The sequence below is a fragment of the Carettochelys insculpta genome, chromosome 3 (assembly GCF_033958435.1).
Source record: "Carettochelys insculpta isolate YL-2023 chromosome 3, ASM3395843v1, whole genome shotgun sequence".
Lineage (NCBI taxonomy): Eukaryota > Metazoa > Chordata > Testudines > Carettochelyidae > Carettochelys > Carettochelys insculpta.
In genome coordinates this window covers 172,686,545-172,699,560 of record NC_134139.1, presented here as the reverse complement: position 1 = coordinate 172,699,560, position 13,016 = coordinate 172,686,545, and the positions used below count along the sequence as shown (strand labels likewise).

Here is a 13,016-nt window from a genome sequence, read left to right as displayed (position 1 = left end):
AAAGGGAGGATGGTAAGTAGAGTATTGGGAGTTTATTAATGAAGTGCTGCAGTGCATATGCAGCACTTCATTAAGCAAATTTCACTGTGCAGCAACTCCGAAGTGTAAAACTTCGAAGTACTGGCTCACGTCCAGCTGCAGCTCACCCACCAGTACTTCCTATGGGAGACTTTAATCATCCGGACATCTGTTGGGAGACCAATACATCAGCACACAGACAATCCAGGAAGTTTTTGGAGAATGTTGGGGATAACTTCTTGGTACAAGTGCTGAAGGAACTGACCAGGGGCCATGCACAACTTGACCTGCTGCTCACAAACAGGGAAGAACTGGTAGAAGAAATAGAAGTGGGAGGGAACCGGGCTGCAGCGACCACGAGATCATAGATTTCATGATCCGGACAAAAGTAAGAAAGGTGAGCAGTAACATACAGCCCCTTGATTTCAGAACAGCAGACTTTGATTCCTTGAGAGAACGGATGAGCAGGATCCCTTGGGAAATGAAGATGAAGGGGAAAAGAGTTGAAGAGAAGGCACAGGAACAAACAATCCCGCTGCATAGTAAGAACTGCAAACATGGTCAGCAACCAGGTTGGCTTAACAGCGAAAGTCAGCTTAAATTCAAAAAGGATGCATACAAGAAATGGAAACGTGGACAGTTGACTAAGGAGGAGTATAAACATACGGCTGGAGAATGCCAGGCAGTAATCAGGAAAGCGAAAGCACAATTGGAACTGCAGCTGGCAAAGGATGTGAAGAGTGACAAGAAGGGTTTCTACAGGCATGTGAACAATAAACAGGTTATCAGAGAAAGTGTGGGGCCATTACTGGATGAGGGAGGTAACCTAGTGACAGATGATGCAGGAAAAGCTGAAGTACTCAATGCTTTTTTTGCCTCGGTCTTCACAAACGAAGTCAACTTCCACGTGACAGTCCTAGACAATGCAGTACGGGAAGGTGGGGGGAAGCCATCTGTGGGGAAGGAACAAGTTCTGAGCTATCTAAAAAAACTAGATGTGCACAAGTCCATGGGTCTGGATTTAACGCACCCCAGGGTGCCAAGGGAATTGGCAGAGGCCATTGCTGAACCTTTGGCCATTATCCTTGAAGACTCTTGGAGATCGGGGAGATACCAGATGACTGGAAGAAGGCAAACATACAGCCCATCTTTAAAAAAGGAAAGAAGGACAATCCAGGGAACGATAGACCCGTCAGCCTTACCTCAATCCCTGGGAAAATAATGGAGGGAATCTTCAAGGAATCCATTTCGGAGCACTTGGAAGAGGGGAAAATGATCAAAAGTAGCCAACATGGATTCACCAGGGGCAAGTCCTACCTGACCAATCTGACTAGCTTCTATGACGAGGTAACAAGCTCTGTGGACATGGAGAAGTCACTGGATGTGATATACCTGACTTCAGCAAGGCTTTTGATATGGTCTCCCACAACATTCTTGTCGATAAGTTAGGGAAATACAGATTGGATCCTTGGACTATAAGATGGATAGAAAGCTGGCTTTATGGTCGTGCCCAACGGGTAGAGGTGAATGGCTCAATATCTGGATGGCAGTCTGTTTCAAGCGGAGTGGCGCAAGGCTCGGTTCTGGGGCCGGTGTTATTTAACATCTTTATTAATGACCTGGATGAGGGACTGGATTGCACCCTCAGCAAGTTTGCGGATGACACAAAACTAGGGGGAGAGGTAGATTCGTTGGAGGGTAGAGAAAAAATCCAGAGGGACCTGGATAAATTGGAGGACTGGGCCAAAAAAAATCTGATACGGTTCAACAAGGAGAAGTGTAGAATCCTGCTCCTGGGGCGGAAGAATCCCAAGCATTGTTACAGGCTGGGGACTAACTGGCTCAGCAGCAGTACGATGGAAAGGGATCTAGTGGTTATAGTGGATGAAAGGCTGGATATGAGTAAACAGTGTGCCCTTGTAGCCAAGAAGGCTAATGGCATACTAGAATGCATTAGGAGGAGCATTTTGAGCAGATCTACAGAAGTAGTTATTCCTCTTTATTCGGCACTGGTGAGGCCACATCTGCAATATTGTGACCAGTTTTGGGCCCCCCAGTATAAAAAGGAGGTGGATTTGCTGGAGCAGATTCAGTAAAGGGCAACAACAATGATTAAGGGTCTGGAGCACAAGACCTATGAAGATAGGCTGAAGGATTTGGGCTTGTTTAATTTACAGAAGAGAAGACTTAGAGGTGATTTAATAGCAGCCTTCAACTTCCTGAAGGGGAGCTCTAAAAAGGAGGGTGAGAAACTATTCTCAGTGGTGTCAGATGGCAGAACAAGGAGTAATGGTCTGAAGTTGAAGAGGGAGAGGTGTAGGTTAGATATTAGGAAAAACTACTTCACCGGGCGGGTGGTGAAGCATTGGAATGCGTTGCCTAGAGAGGTGGTGGTTTCTCCATCCCCTGAGGCTTTTAAGTCCCAGCTGGACAAGGTCCTGGTTGGGATGACTTAGTGGGGGTTGATCCTGCTTGAAGCAGGGGCTGGACTAGTTGACCTCCTGAGGTCCCTTCCAGCCCTGTGATTCTGTGATTCTGTGAAAGTGCTTGGGATACTTCTAAGGAGTAAAAGGACTTCGAAGTTGCCCCAGCACTTCAAAGTACCAGCCGGTTAGCTGCAGCTAGATGCAAGCTGGCACTTGGAAGTTTAACACTTCGAAGTTGCCATGGGGTGGATTTGCCTAATGAAGTGCTGCATATGAATTGCAGCATTTCATTAATAAACTCCCAACACTCTACTTACCATCCTCCCTGCAAAGTAGGGTGGTAGCGTAGACAAGCCCTTCATGTTTGGTTTTTGTAAGACACAGTTGTTGGATAGTAAAAGAGTTTATCTTTTAACACCCCTGTAAATAGTTGAATCTATTTGTCCACTGTACATAGGTCTTTCTTCTGTATATTATCAGTTTTTTATACAGTTTTGTTTTTTATGAGAAACAGTTTTTAGATTTACTAAAATAGTTTATTTTTAAGTCCCTTGTATCCCTGGTCAATGGTGGGGGGGCAGTGAGAGGTGGGTATGCGGGGGCGGGAGGGGTCATGGCAGGAGATGACTGGGTGAGAGGTGTGTGTAGGAGGGGTTGTGGCAAGGGGTGACTGGTGAGGGTCATTGGAGCTCCCTAGCAAAGGCCTCCTAGAGGGCTTCTATCTTCCACTCCCTATCCTGGTGCGCCTGGCAACATGGGACATGGGGGGCTGTAGGGCCACATGAGACATGGGTGCAAGGGATAGGCAGCATTGGCCACCATATGGGGTGGAGGGGCACGGTCACATCCCTGACCCCTATTGGGAGATCATTTGAGGGGATCACTTCCTCTATCCTGTGCCTGAGCCAAGAGTTCTGGAAGAGACAGGAATCATGGGCTTGACCCAACCAGCCCACACACACATCCACGGAGTGTTCTCTTGAGTCCATGAGGCCCTGGAGCACCATGGTACCCCTTCTATTGATAAAATGGCCTGCATGTGGTCTGGAGCCTGGATGGCAATGTGGGTCTCATCCAGCACACCAAAACAGTTGAGGAACCCCTACCCCGGGCTAAGGGCTGCTGCACGCAGTGATCACAGAGCCACGCAGGGGCTGGACAGAGCGTCTCTCAATCTCTCAGCTGATGGCCACCATGCAGGACCCCGCTATTCCAATGTAGCAGGATGCGGATCTTCTACACACTCCCTACTTTGATGTTGAATGTCGAAGTAGGGCGCTATTCCCATCTTTGGATAGGAATAGCGATTTCAACGTCTCGCTGCCTAATGTTGATTTCAACGTCAAAATAGCGCATGGCACATGTAGACACAATGCGTGCTATTTCGACATTGTGCCAGTTACTTCGAAGTAGCTGGCTAGTGTAGATGCACCCATAATGGTCTCACTGAGGGAGCCCCACTGAAGTCAAGGGGATTTTTGCTGTTAACTGAGAGACTCACAATATCACCCATTATTTCTATGTCACTCAGACAAAATAAGGGTAAAATATAGTTGCTACTTAAAGCTTCATTTTAACCCAATAAATAAATGAGTTTATGTGAAAACTCAGACTAGGCTGTGTCAAAGATTCATGCTGTCGGACATCTTTCACTGGATTCAGAGAATCAGAAAAATCTCTTGTTTGCTGCAATATTTTCTGCTTTTTAAACAGGAACTCTTGTTCATGAATAAAATAATGCCTTACCATGCAGCTCATGATATTATATAACTTAAATTGGTTCACAAGATGTGAAAGGATGATGTGACACTGTATGCTCCCTTGATGACATATCCTTTCACCCAAACAGGGGTGCCACTTAAAGTAATGGCAAAACTGACACAGACCTTTTCAGTATATGGTATGTAGGACCATCCACCATGTTAGCCTTCTCCTGGATAGCATTGTTAATGTCGATATCTTCAGTTTCTCCTACATATTAAACAATGGAAAGTTAAACTGGTGGCAACAGTCATTCATAAAGTATTGATCACTGAGATATACTTTTCTTCAGAAAATCCACTTGATAGTAATATAAGGTTGTCCATAATTTTTCTGTTGAAAGAATTTCCCATATTTAATCATGTGACTAATGTTAAGAGATCTATTCTTCCTCCCTGCCAAAAAAAATCAACTATCATCACATATAGCTGCCTAGCAGTCATTATGTTATTAATGGCTCCTTCTCTGAGTTAACCTCCTTTGGGATGTAACTTAATAGAACCACTATCAGACCTGTGGGTAACTTTAGTTATCTTGAAAATTTTCTTCCAAAATATCGTAGAGTTGTCTCACCCTACATGCATACAGATCCCAGTTGTTCCATGTTCTGTCCTGCCTTTGACTCCATTTTTATATAGTTTCATAGTTCAAATGGAAAGAGGTAACATTAATAAAGTGCTTTATAATAATTGTGTGTGCTGGTTATACAAATGATACTTTTCCAGCCTTCCTTCAGATATTTTAAAAATTGATTCTACCAAGAACCTGATATTTTCTCATTATTACAAAGAGATGTTTGGTTTTGGACCTTCTCCTATTTTTCCATAAATGTCATATTTTCTCTCTCCATCAGTAACAATTGGTTATGCAATACAGTGATCTGGACCTTTGACGCAATCTTCTCCATATTAACGTATCTCTGTTTGTTCCTTGGGCTCCTAAAAATTGGGCATCCTGAATGGTATTTGATATATTATTTTAGCTGCCAATAAACTGGAACGGGTACATTAATATTTCCCATAAGTAATTAAATGGCATTAACTTTTGTAATGTTATCATTATGGTATATTGGATTAGATGAATTCAGTTGAAATTCTGGATTGTTTATGGTGAGTTTAAGTGAGGTGGGAAAGAGGATAATTAAATTCTGTACCCAAGGTGTCCCTGTGAAAGGATGATGTGACATTGCATATTTCCTGAACTGCATCTCTTTTACACAGATCTAAATTTTTGAGGTTAAATAAAACAAGAGCACTATGCTAATCAGATGTTTAAAATCCTGTTGTTCAGTTTCCACCCATTTTTACTGAGAATACCTTTGTTTCAGGCTAATAGCGATATTAACTGAATCTCCAATAACATTTTAGTAAATTTTATATTGCCAATATAGGTTCTTAATAGGTCCATAAAGAGAATTCTTACTTACACACGTAAGTGCTATACAAATTTAATAATTATTGTTTGAGTTTGCCCTGAAGGGTTTTTTTTTTAATTGATACCAGTGTTCCCACTGACATGGGAAATTAAGGTCTATACCCAATTCAAGTGAAAAGTATTTTTGCCTAATTCAACAAAGCAGTTTTGAAATACCAGAACAATTAATTTTGAAATTAGAAGACATTGATTTTGAACTACCTTTGTTTGGACCAAGCAAATCTATCTTGTAACTGTTTAGTTACAGTTTGTTCCTACCCTAACTGAATGTTTCAGATCTAGTATAATTAATTTTCTGAACTGATATTTCATTGAATTGATCATATTTTTCAGAATGAAAGTCAGAGATTGCACTGAATTTGTACCATTAATATCACATCATCTGCAAATAGTGCTCTTGTATGTTCTATTTTTGAGATCTTGTTTTCTCCATCCATAGTGTAATAGCCCTTACTGCCTTGGAATTCATTGTAAGTTCTGAAGTTTTACACTGTCCAAATTTATTGATTGTGATTCTAGGAAAGAAGTCAGTTATGTGTGTAAATATGGTATGTGACTTGTGAATGCAACCAAGAAAGTACAAACGCTCACCCCTAATCACAAGGTACATGAATCGGACACATTCATCACAAGTGCAAAAGGTTTTCCCTGTGGTGAATTTACCAAGCCATAACTTTATTCTTTATGGCTGCATCTACACTATCAAGTTTTTTCTAAAGATTTGTCGGATTCCACAGAGTATCTACACACAAAGGCCATTTCTTCACAGGCCACTTCCTTTGGAAGTGGCATGCTTATAGAGGGAGTGAAAGATGTTAATGATGCAAACTTCCTGCACCTCATTAGCATAACGTCACGTGATTTGCAGTCCAGAACACCATTCTTCTGGACTCCAAAACACTGTGTAGAAGCGTGGACCCAGGGGGAGCTTCCGGAAGGAAGTCCTCCTTCTGGAGGCCCCTTCTTCCCAAAAAGTGGAAGAAGGAAGTGGCCTGTGTAGAAAAGGCCAAAAAGTGTTCTTTTGAAAGTAAATCAAAAGAATGCAGAACTCCCTTTGAAATTGCTCTTCCTTTCCCATTTCAGGAAAAACACCCCCTTTCAAAAGCTCCTTTCGAAAGAAAACATGTATAGACACTCCACAGGCCCTTGCTCTCAAAAGATCAGTCCTCCTAGGGTCTGATTTTTCAGTCCCTGTCCTATTCTTTCAAAAGAGCGAGGGCTGTGCAGACACTCTCTTTCAAAAGAGCAGATTGCTCTTTTGAGCCACTTTTTGGTGTGTGGACACACACTTCCAAAAGAAGTTCTTTCAGAATAGATCTTCCAGAAGAGCTTCTTTCATAAGATCTCTATAGTGTAGATGTAGCCTAAAGGAAAACAATTGTAGGAAAAGTTTCACTAAGGTCAGAATTGTTTCTTTGTTTAATATAACCAGCTTTATAAGCTAACCTACCAAGCATTGCATGTATGTTTTCAGTTTTACCAACACTGCAACCCAAGAGTGAGAAAGGAAATTTAAAAAAAAAAAAATTTTTACTTGTTACTTACCAAAGAAGACATGTTTCCCTTTCTGAAAAAGAGCAAAGAAAAGGGCTGTGCAGGCCACCATTGTTATGGAAATTCCCAAGACAAAGACCACTCTCATCTAAAGGAACGAAAACATTACAGTGAGTGAAAAAAGGGGCGTACAACTCCTAGAGAAAAAATAAACAGTACACACTGTAGATAGTTTCTTCTGACCAGTGATATATGTTGTCACACTTTTGGATATTACTTCGCATTTTGTTTGTTTGTTTCTTTGTTTAACACACATCATATAGTTCACTTTTTTTTCATAGTGCTACTGGGAAATTCCTAGTAAAGTGAAATGCACATCCCTATTGAACAGTACAATATGTTGATTATAGCAGTATGGGTATTTAACCCAGAAATCAGATGACTGTAGGGAAATACAATAAAAATTTAATATTTTACACCTATTTCTACTTCTTACACCAATAACACAATTTCAAAGCAACCCGAGATAGTAATTTGGCTGTGCTTCTCATTCCACATTAGGTCACAAAGAAGGCTCTTACAGAAGCCATGTCTGCCTGATCTTTCTGAAGAGCTCAGTGTCATGATGGTATCAGAAATAAGTTCATGTGGCAAAGAGGACTAAATTCTGTTTCAATACACTGATTTTGCAGCAGGTATTATGGAACACAAATTAATTTAAGCTGCCTTAGTGGTGACATGATTTTAAATATGGTGCAATGACCTGAACTGGATGCTTTAAAAACATAATTTCTAGATCTATAAACCTAAAATCATAAACAAATCAGCTCTGAAAATTCATGGAAACAATAGTGCTCATAAAAACCCAACAATAGCCCTTCATGGTACATTTCAGAAGGTAAAATTATTAATTTCACCCATAAAACTGAAAGCAATAGTTCTACAATCCAACCTTTTTTTTTTTCCTTTTCAGATTATCTTCTATGGTTTCGTTCTCTCTCCGTGGCAATAACTCTTCAGAAGTGAGAGTGCTTCCTAGGGACCGGGCAGACAGTATAAACTGGCACTATGCACCAGTACTCTTTCAAGCTTAAAGAGATGAAATGATGATGAAGTCTTTTTGACCAAAGCTTGTTTATGTAAATGTAGCTGTTCACCTCAGTGTGAGGTATGCTTTTTTCTGTCATGCTAATGACTCCAAGCACTACTAGTCTGTGGTTTTATGCCTGAGACGTCAATCTTTTTGACAAAGTAAACTAGAGCTGGGCAACCCATTCAACTAAAACAGGAATGTGGCCATTCCCTTACATCAGGAGTGAGCAAATTTTTACATTGGGTCCCACTGTTTGAAAGGGCCACTAACCTGTCTAATGTAATCCAAACAAATGGAAATTTCAGTTATATTCATATCAAAAATACCAACCTTTCAACATTTGTAAGGAAAAAAGTAAGTAGAATATAAAAACTTTATTAATCGGTATATAAATATGAATACACATAGATGAAAATAACATATTTCAATATTTTTAATGAGATGCATGAGCTTAAGAACCAGCCATCAATTGTATTGTGCCCCCCCTTAGAAAATTTCACGCCTCTCAGGTTCCCACCACACACTTTGCTCACCCCTGCCTTAAACCATTGTTCAAATCAGATTTGTCTCAAAAGTTTGAAAGAAACTGACTCTGAGACACCACTTCTGCATCATTTGCCATTATGGCTGGGTCTACATGGAGCTCTGCCCAGCAGTGTTGGTGGCAGAGCTATGCAAAGTGATCTTCTCAGGACTGCAAATGACTGCTTATTTTCATACTCCTGAGGCTCACTACCACAGCCACATGAGAGTTTGGTGCCGGCAGAAGGGGTGTCAGCAATGCAGAGGCTGTGTGGCCGTGCCTCTGCCTACTAAACCCCTGCCTTCAGTGTTGGCACCCCCTTTTGCTGGCACTGAACTCTCGCATGGGTATGGTAATGAGCTTCATGAGTATGCAAATAAGCAGCCATTTGCAATCCCAAGAAGCTCACTTTGCATAGCTCTGTCAGCAGCAGTGCTGAGCAGAGCTCCGTGTAGACCTATCCTATGTGTTTTACGACTACTACTTCACAGAAATACACTCACTTTTATTCATTTTGAATTGTTCTCCACCTGCCTGCAGGGAGCTAATTTTTGTCCTCTTCTCTGAGCCACAACTACTTCACAGTTGGGGTGCTTCCTTTTTCTCTTTAATAATAGCCTTGCTCTACTATTCCTCTAAATCTAATATTTCACCTTATAGGATTCAATTAAGAAGGGTGTGGGGGACTTTTAGGCTGTGTCCACACTAGCCCAAAACTTCGAAATGGCTATGCACATGGCTTATTCCTATCTGCTGATAGGAATAAGGGGATTTCAAAGTTGCCGGGTTCCTTTCGAAAAGGAGCCCCATCTGGATGAGACACTCGGCTGCAAGCCACGCCAATTTCGAAGTGCCGCTGCTGCCGGCATTCTAATGAGGCGCTGAATATGTATTTCAGAGCTTCATTAGTAAACTTCAAAATGGCCATTTGCATAGCCATTTTGAAGTTTTGGGCTAGTGTAGACACAGCCTTACTGATGTAATATACAGTAGGTTTATAGGCAATACTAGGTATTCATGGAGAATGTACCTAGGCCAAGATTTTCATTCAGAGGTCTCTCAACCTTCTGTTGCTATTTAAGGCTGACATGCATGCCCCCTTTACGTCTATTAACTCAAAAGATCACAAATGTGCCATTAATCTGTGCTGGCACATTGAATATATCTATTTTGCACTGCTTTTCTTTGCTAGTTTTAAACACAGATCCATAACTGTTCTCTTGGTTTTAATTCAGGACCATTAAATCCCCACTGATGCACATTCATAGGTTTCAAGTGTAAGCCAAAAGACATATTGATCAGATATGAAGCCAAATCCTGAGCCCCGCTGCCCAGGACTGAATGAAGATGGGGCTTAGGCTTCAGGCTTCAATCCTAGGCCCAAGCAATTTTAACACCAGCACCAGTGACCCCATTATAAAAGGGCCATGACTCACCTTGGTGTCCCATCACACAGTTTGAGAACCACTGAGACAGAGGATAAGCCCAAGAAGCCAATGGAACATTAACACCAGTAAGTATAATAATGCAAACTGGCAGCTGCACTGGAAGATTAATTAGAGAGACAATTCAAACAAACACTAAGGCTTCTACATTATAAATACATTTTGTTAAGTGAAAAAAGACATTTCACAACTAATGAGACACTGTTGATTTAAAGTCAGGCAAATTCATAATCACAAATGTGTATGTTGTGTTCTTGATTAGCATCCACATTTTCAGTACTTTGTCACAAATAAGAAGAAAAAATGATCAGCTAAAGTTAAATACAAAGTTCTTCCAAAGCACAGCTATTAAGAGGTTATATATCCAGTCTCTGGAACATCTAACATTCCAGGGGGCCTTCTGAGAGAGTAATAAAAACAGCTTAGACACTTGACGTTACATCAAGGTCCTGAAAAAACAGAGTTGCTATTTTTAATGCTCTGCTGAGTTAGAAGCACTCTTTAGTATAAGGTGCTTTCCAGTTGGTTCTCAAACAGAGCAAACAAGGTTTTATGGCTTTTCAATTTATGGCCAACATTAGGATTAAGAGGAATATGAGACTATTGCAAAAGGTAATATAAAAACAGTAATAATAAATAAATTCATATTTAAAGGAATATTAATAAGAATCAACATTTATTCAAGCCATCTTTTATATATTTATTAAAAACTTGAAGGTATAAAATGGAAAAGTAATAAATTTTTAATTGTGGGAGGGATTTACTTTTTATTGATTACACAAGTTTGTACGTTTCATTGTGCTTATTTAGACTGAAAAATCTCCAGTGTTTTTAATTAAGAGGATTTTTAAATTATTAATTGACTTTTTGGGTATGTCTACACAGCAGCCCTTATTTCGAAATAAGCTATTTTGGAAGAGCTATTCTGAAATAACTTATTTGAAAATAACGCTGCTACACACAAAAATGAATTTTGAAATAGCTCTTAGCTATTTAGTTGGTTAGTTTGAAATTATTTCAAAATCGCAGTTGTGTAGACTTCTAGGGCTGAGTCTACACTTGCATTACACTTTCAGAAAATGCATGCAAATGAGGGAAATCAAAAATGCAAATGAGGTGCAGCAAGAAGGGCTCTTTTGAAGATGGGGTTTACTTTTGAAAGAGCTGTCTCTACACTCCTTTTCTTCTTTTGAAAGAAGCTCTCTGGAAAGAGGAATATGCAAATGAGTTTCCAGAGATGTAAATCTGCACCTCATTTGCATGCCTCTTTCAAAAGAGGAATGCAAGTGTAGATGCCGCCTAGGATAGTTCATTTTAAAATAACAGCTGCCATTTCAAAATAACTTTGCTGTATAGACCTACCCTGAAATGAAGATTGCAACAACAAATTAAAATACAGCTTAAAATTGCCATTTGTAACATACCACTAACCATGAACATACATACATTTTTAACAACCCTTATAGTAATCTAGAAAATCAAACAAATCCATACTTTACAAGGAACTGGAGAAACAACACAGACATGGATGAGGGAGAAGAAGGTAGGTCAACAATCAGTGGAGAGATCTGTACAGCTACTAAGACTCGGGTGGTCCTTAATTGTCTCTTTTAAAAGAGAGACCAGATTTCTTCAAGTGTTTTGTTGAACCTTTGCTTTAGCCACTGGATATCAGAGCTTAGAACACCAATGTTGTCTTTTATGCATTGACTTTTCCACCTCTGTAAAATCATTCATGTCATGATCAGGGCTGCCCTCAGAAGCCATAAACACTGTGCTGATACAAAGCAAAAATTCAGAGGAAAATATTCTTATTCGGTGTTTCCAACTGACATCTGATTTCTAACACTCCCCCCCACCCCCATCACTGTCATACAGTGACAACTTTTCACAGATATTTAACGGGAAGCCATTCCAAAACACAGATTGTCAGCATGCATCAATGTGCTTTAATTTATGTTTGTTTGTTTTTTTTTCAGGGTCCAATACATTCCAATGATTTTTCTGCTGAATTCACTGTAAACAATTCTACAGAAGTATATGCTGCATTGCATTGTATGATTGACCATTGGGGAGCCTTTAAAAGGTACACTGGCTTTTAGTAATATTTTAATATCTTCAAGACTCAAAGTACCATAGTTCATCTAAAAGGAATACATGACTGACAAGTCTGGAGAGCTTGTGGAGTATCATTATTAGTTTTTGTACTTCTACATGATTGGCTGGGTGCCAATCTACCACACAGGCAGGGAACAGGCCACTGCTCCTAGCCAGCCAGGTGCTCATGCAGGCAGTTTCCATAGCGCACAGAGCAATGAGCAGGGACAGCCAGCTTGTGCCACATGGGAAGTCTTGCTGTCCTGCTCCATGCCCAGGCCGCCTGCCAGTGAGAGCAGCTAAGTGTGCCTGAGGGGAGGAAGGACAGAGAACTTCTTGCAGGTAATGTGGAGCCAGAAAAGTGCAACAGTCCTGTTTTGGGCACAGGGACAGGGAAGAGACACATAAGATGTTCATGTGGCCTCCATTTTAGGTTGTGACCCCCGTATGAAGAGGCACCAGTTGTCTGTGGCTCAAAAGGAACCCTTAGCGTTGCTTGATGTCTTCTGCTAGCTGTAGAAGGGAAGGTTCTGAACTCCTTTGACAAGTTTTTCAAGATTCCGAGGTATTTTTATTTCCAAATATTTATTGCCTCTGACTTCATACTCACTATAGGACAGGTGAGTGCTTGCAAGTAGTTCTGATATTTCTGAGTGAATTCTATAGCCTGAAAGTGAGCCAAACCCTTGGCTTAACCCTAGAAGTCTTGGAATTGTGGTTTACTC

General features: G+C 40.6%; 1 protein-coding gene across 1 annotated transcript in view; it reads right to left on the bottom strand.

Annotated features, from left to right (window-relative positions):
* TPO (thyroid peroxidase) overlaps window positions 1–7,723 on the bottom strand; it is an 89,363-nt gene extending 81,640 nt beyond the window's left edge. The window contains exons 1-3 of the mRNA XM_074989141.1: window positions 7,715–7,723; window positions 7,185–7,281; window positions 4,331–4,415 (exon numbers count right to left, since the gene is read on the bottom strand). Of these exons, the coding sequence (XP_074845242.1) occupies window positions 4,331–4,415; window positions 7,185–7,281; window positions 7,715–7,723 (191 nt within the window). The remainder of the gene's footprint in view (window positions 1–4,330; window positions 4,416–7,184; window positions 7,282–7,714) is intronic.
* Window positions 7,724–13,016: the final 5,293 nt, after the last annotated feature.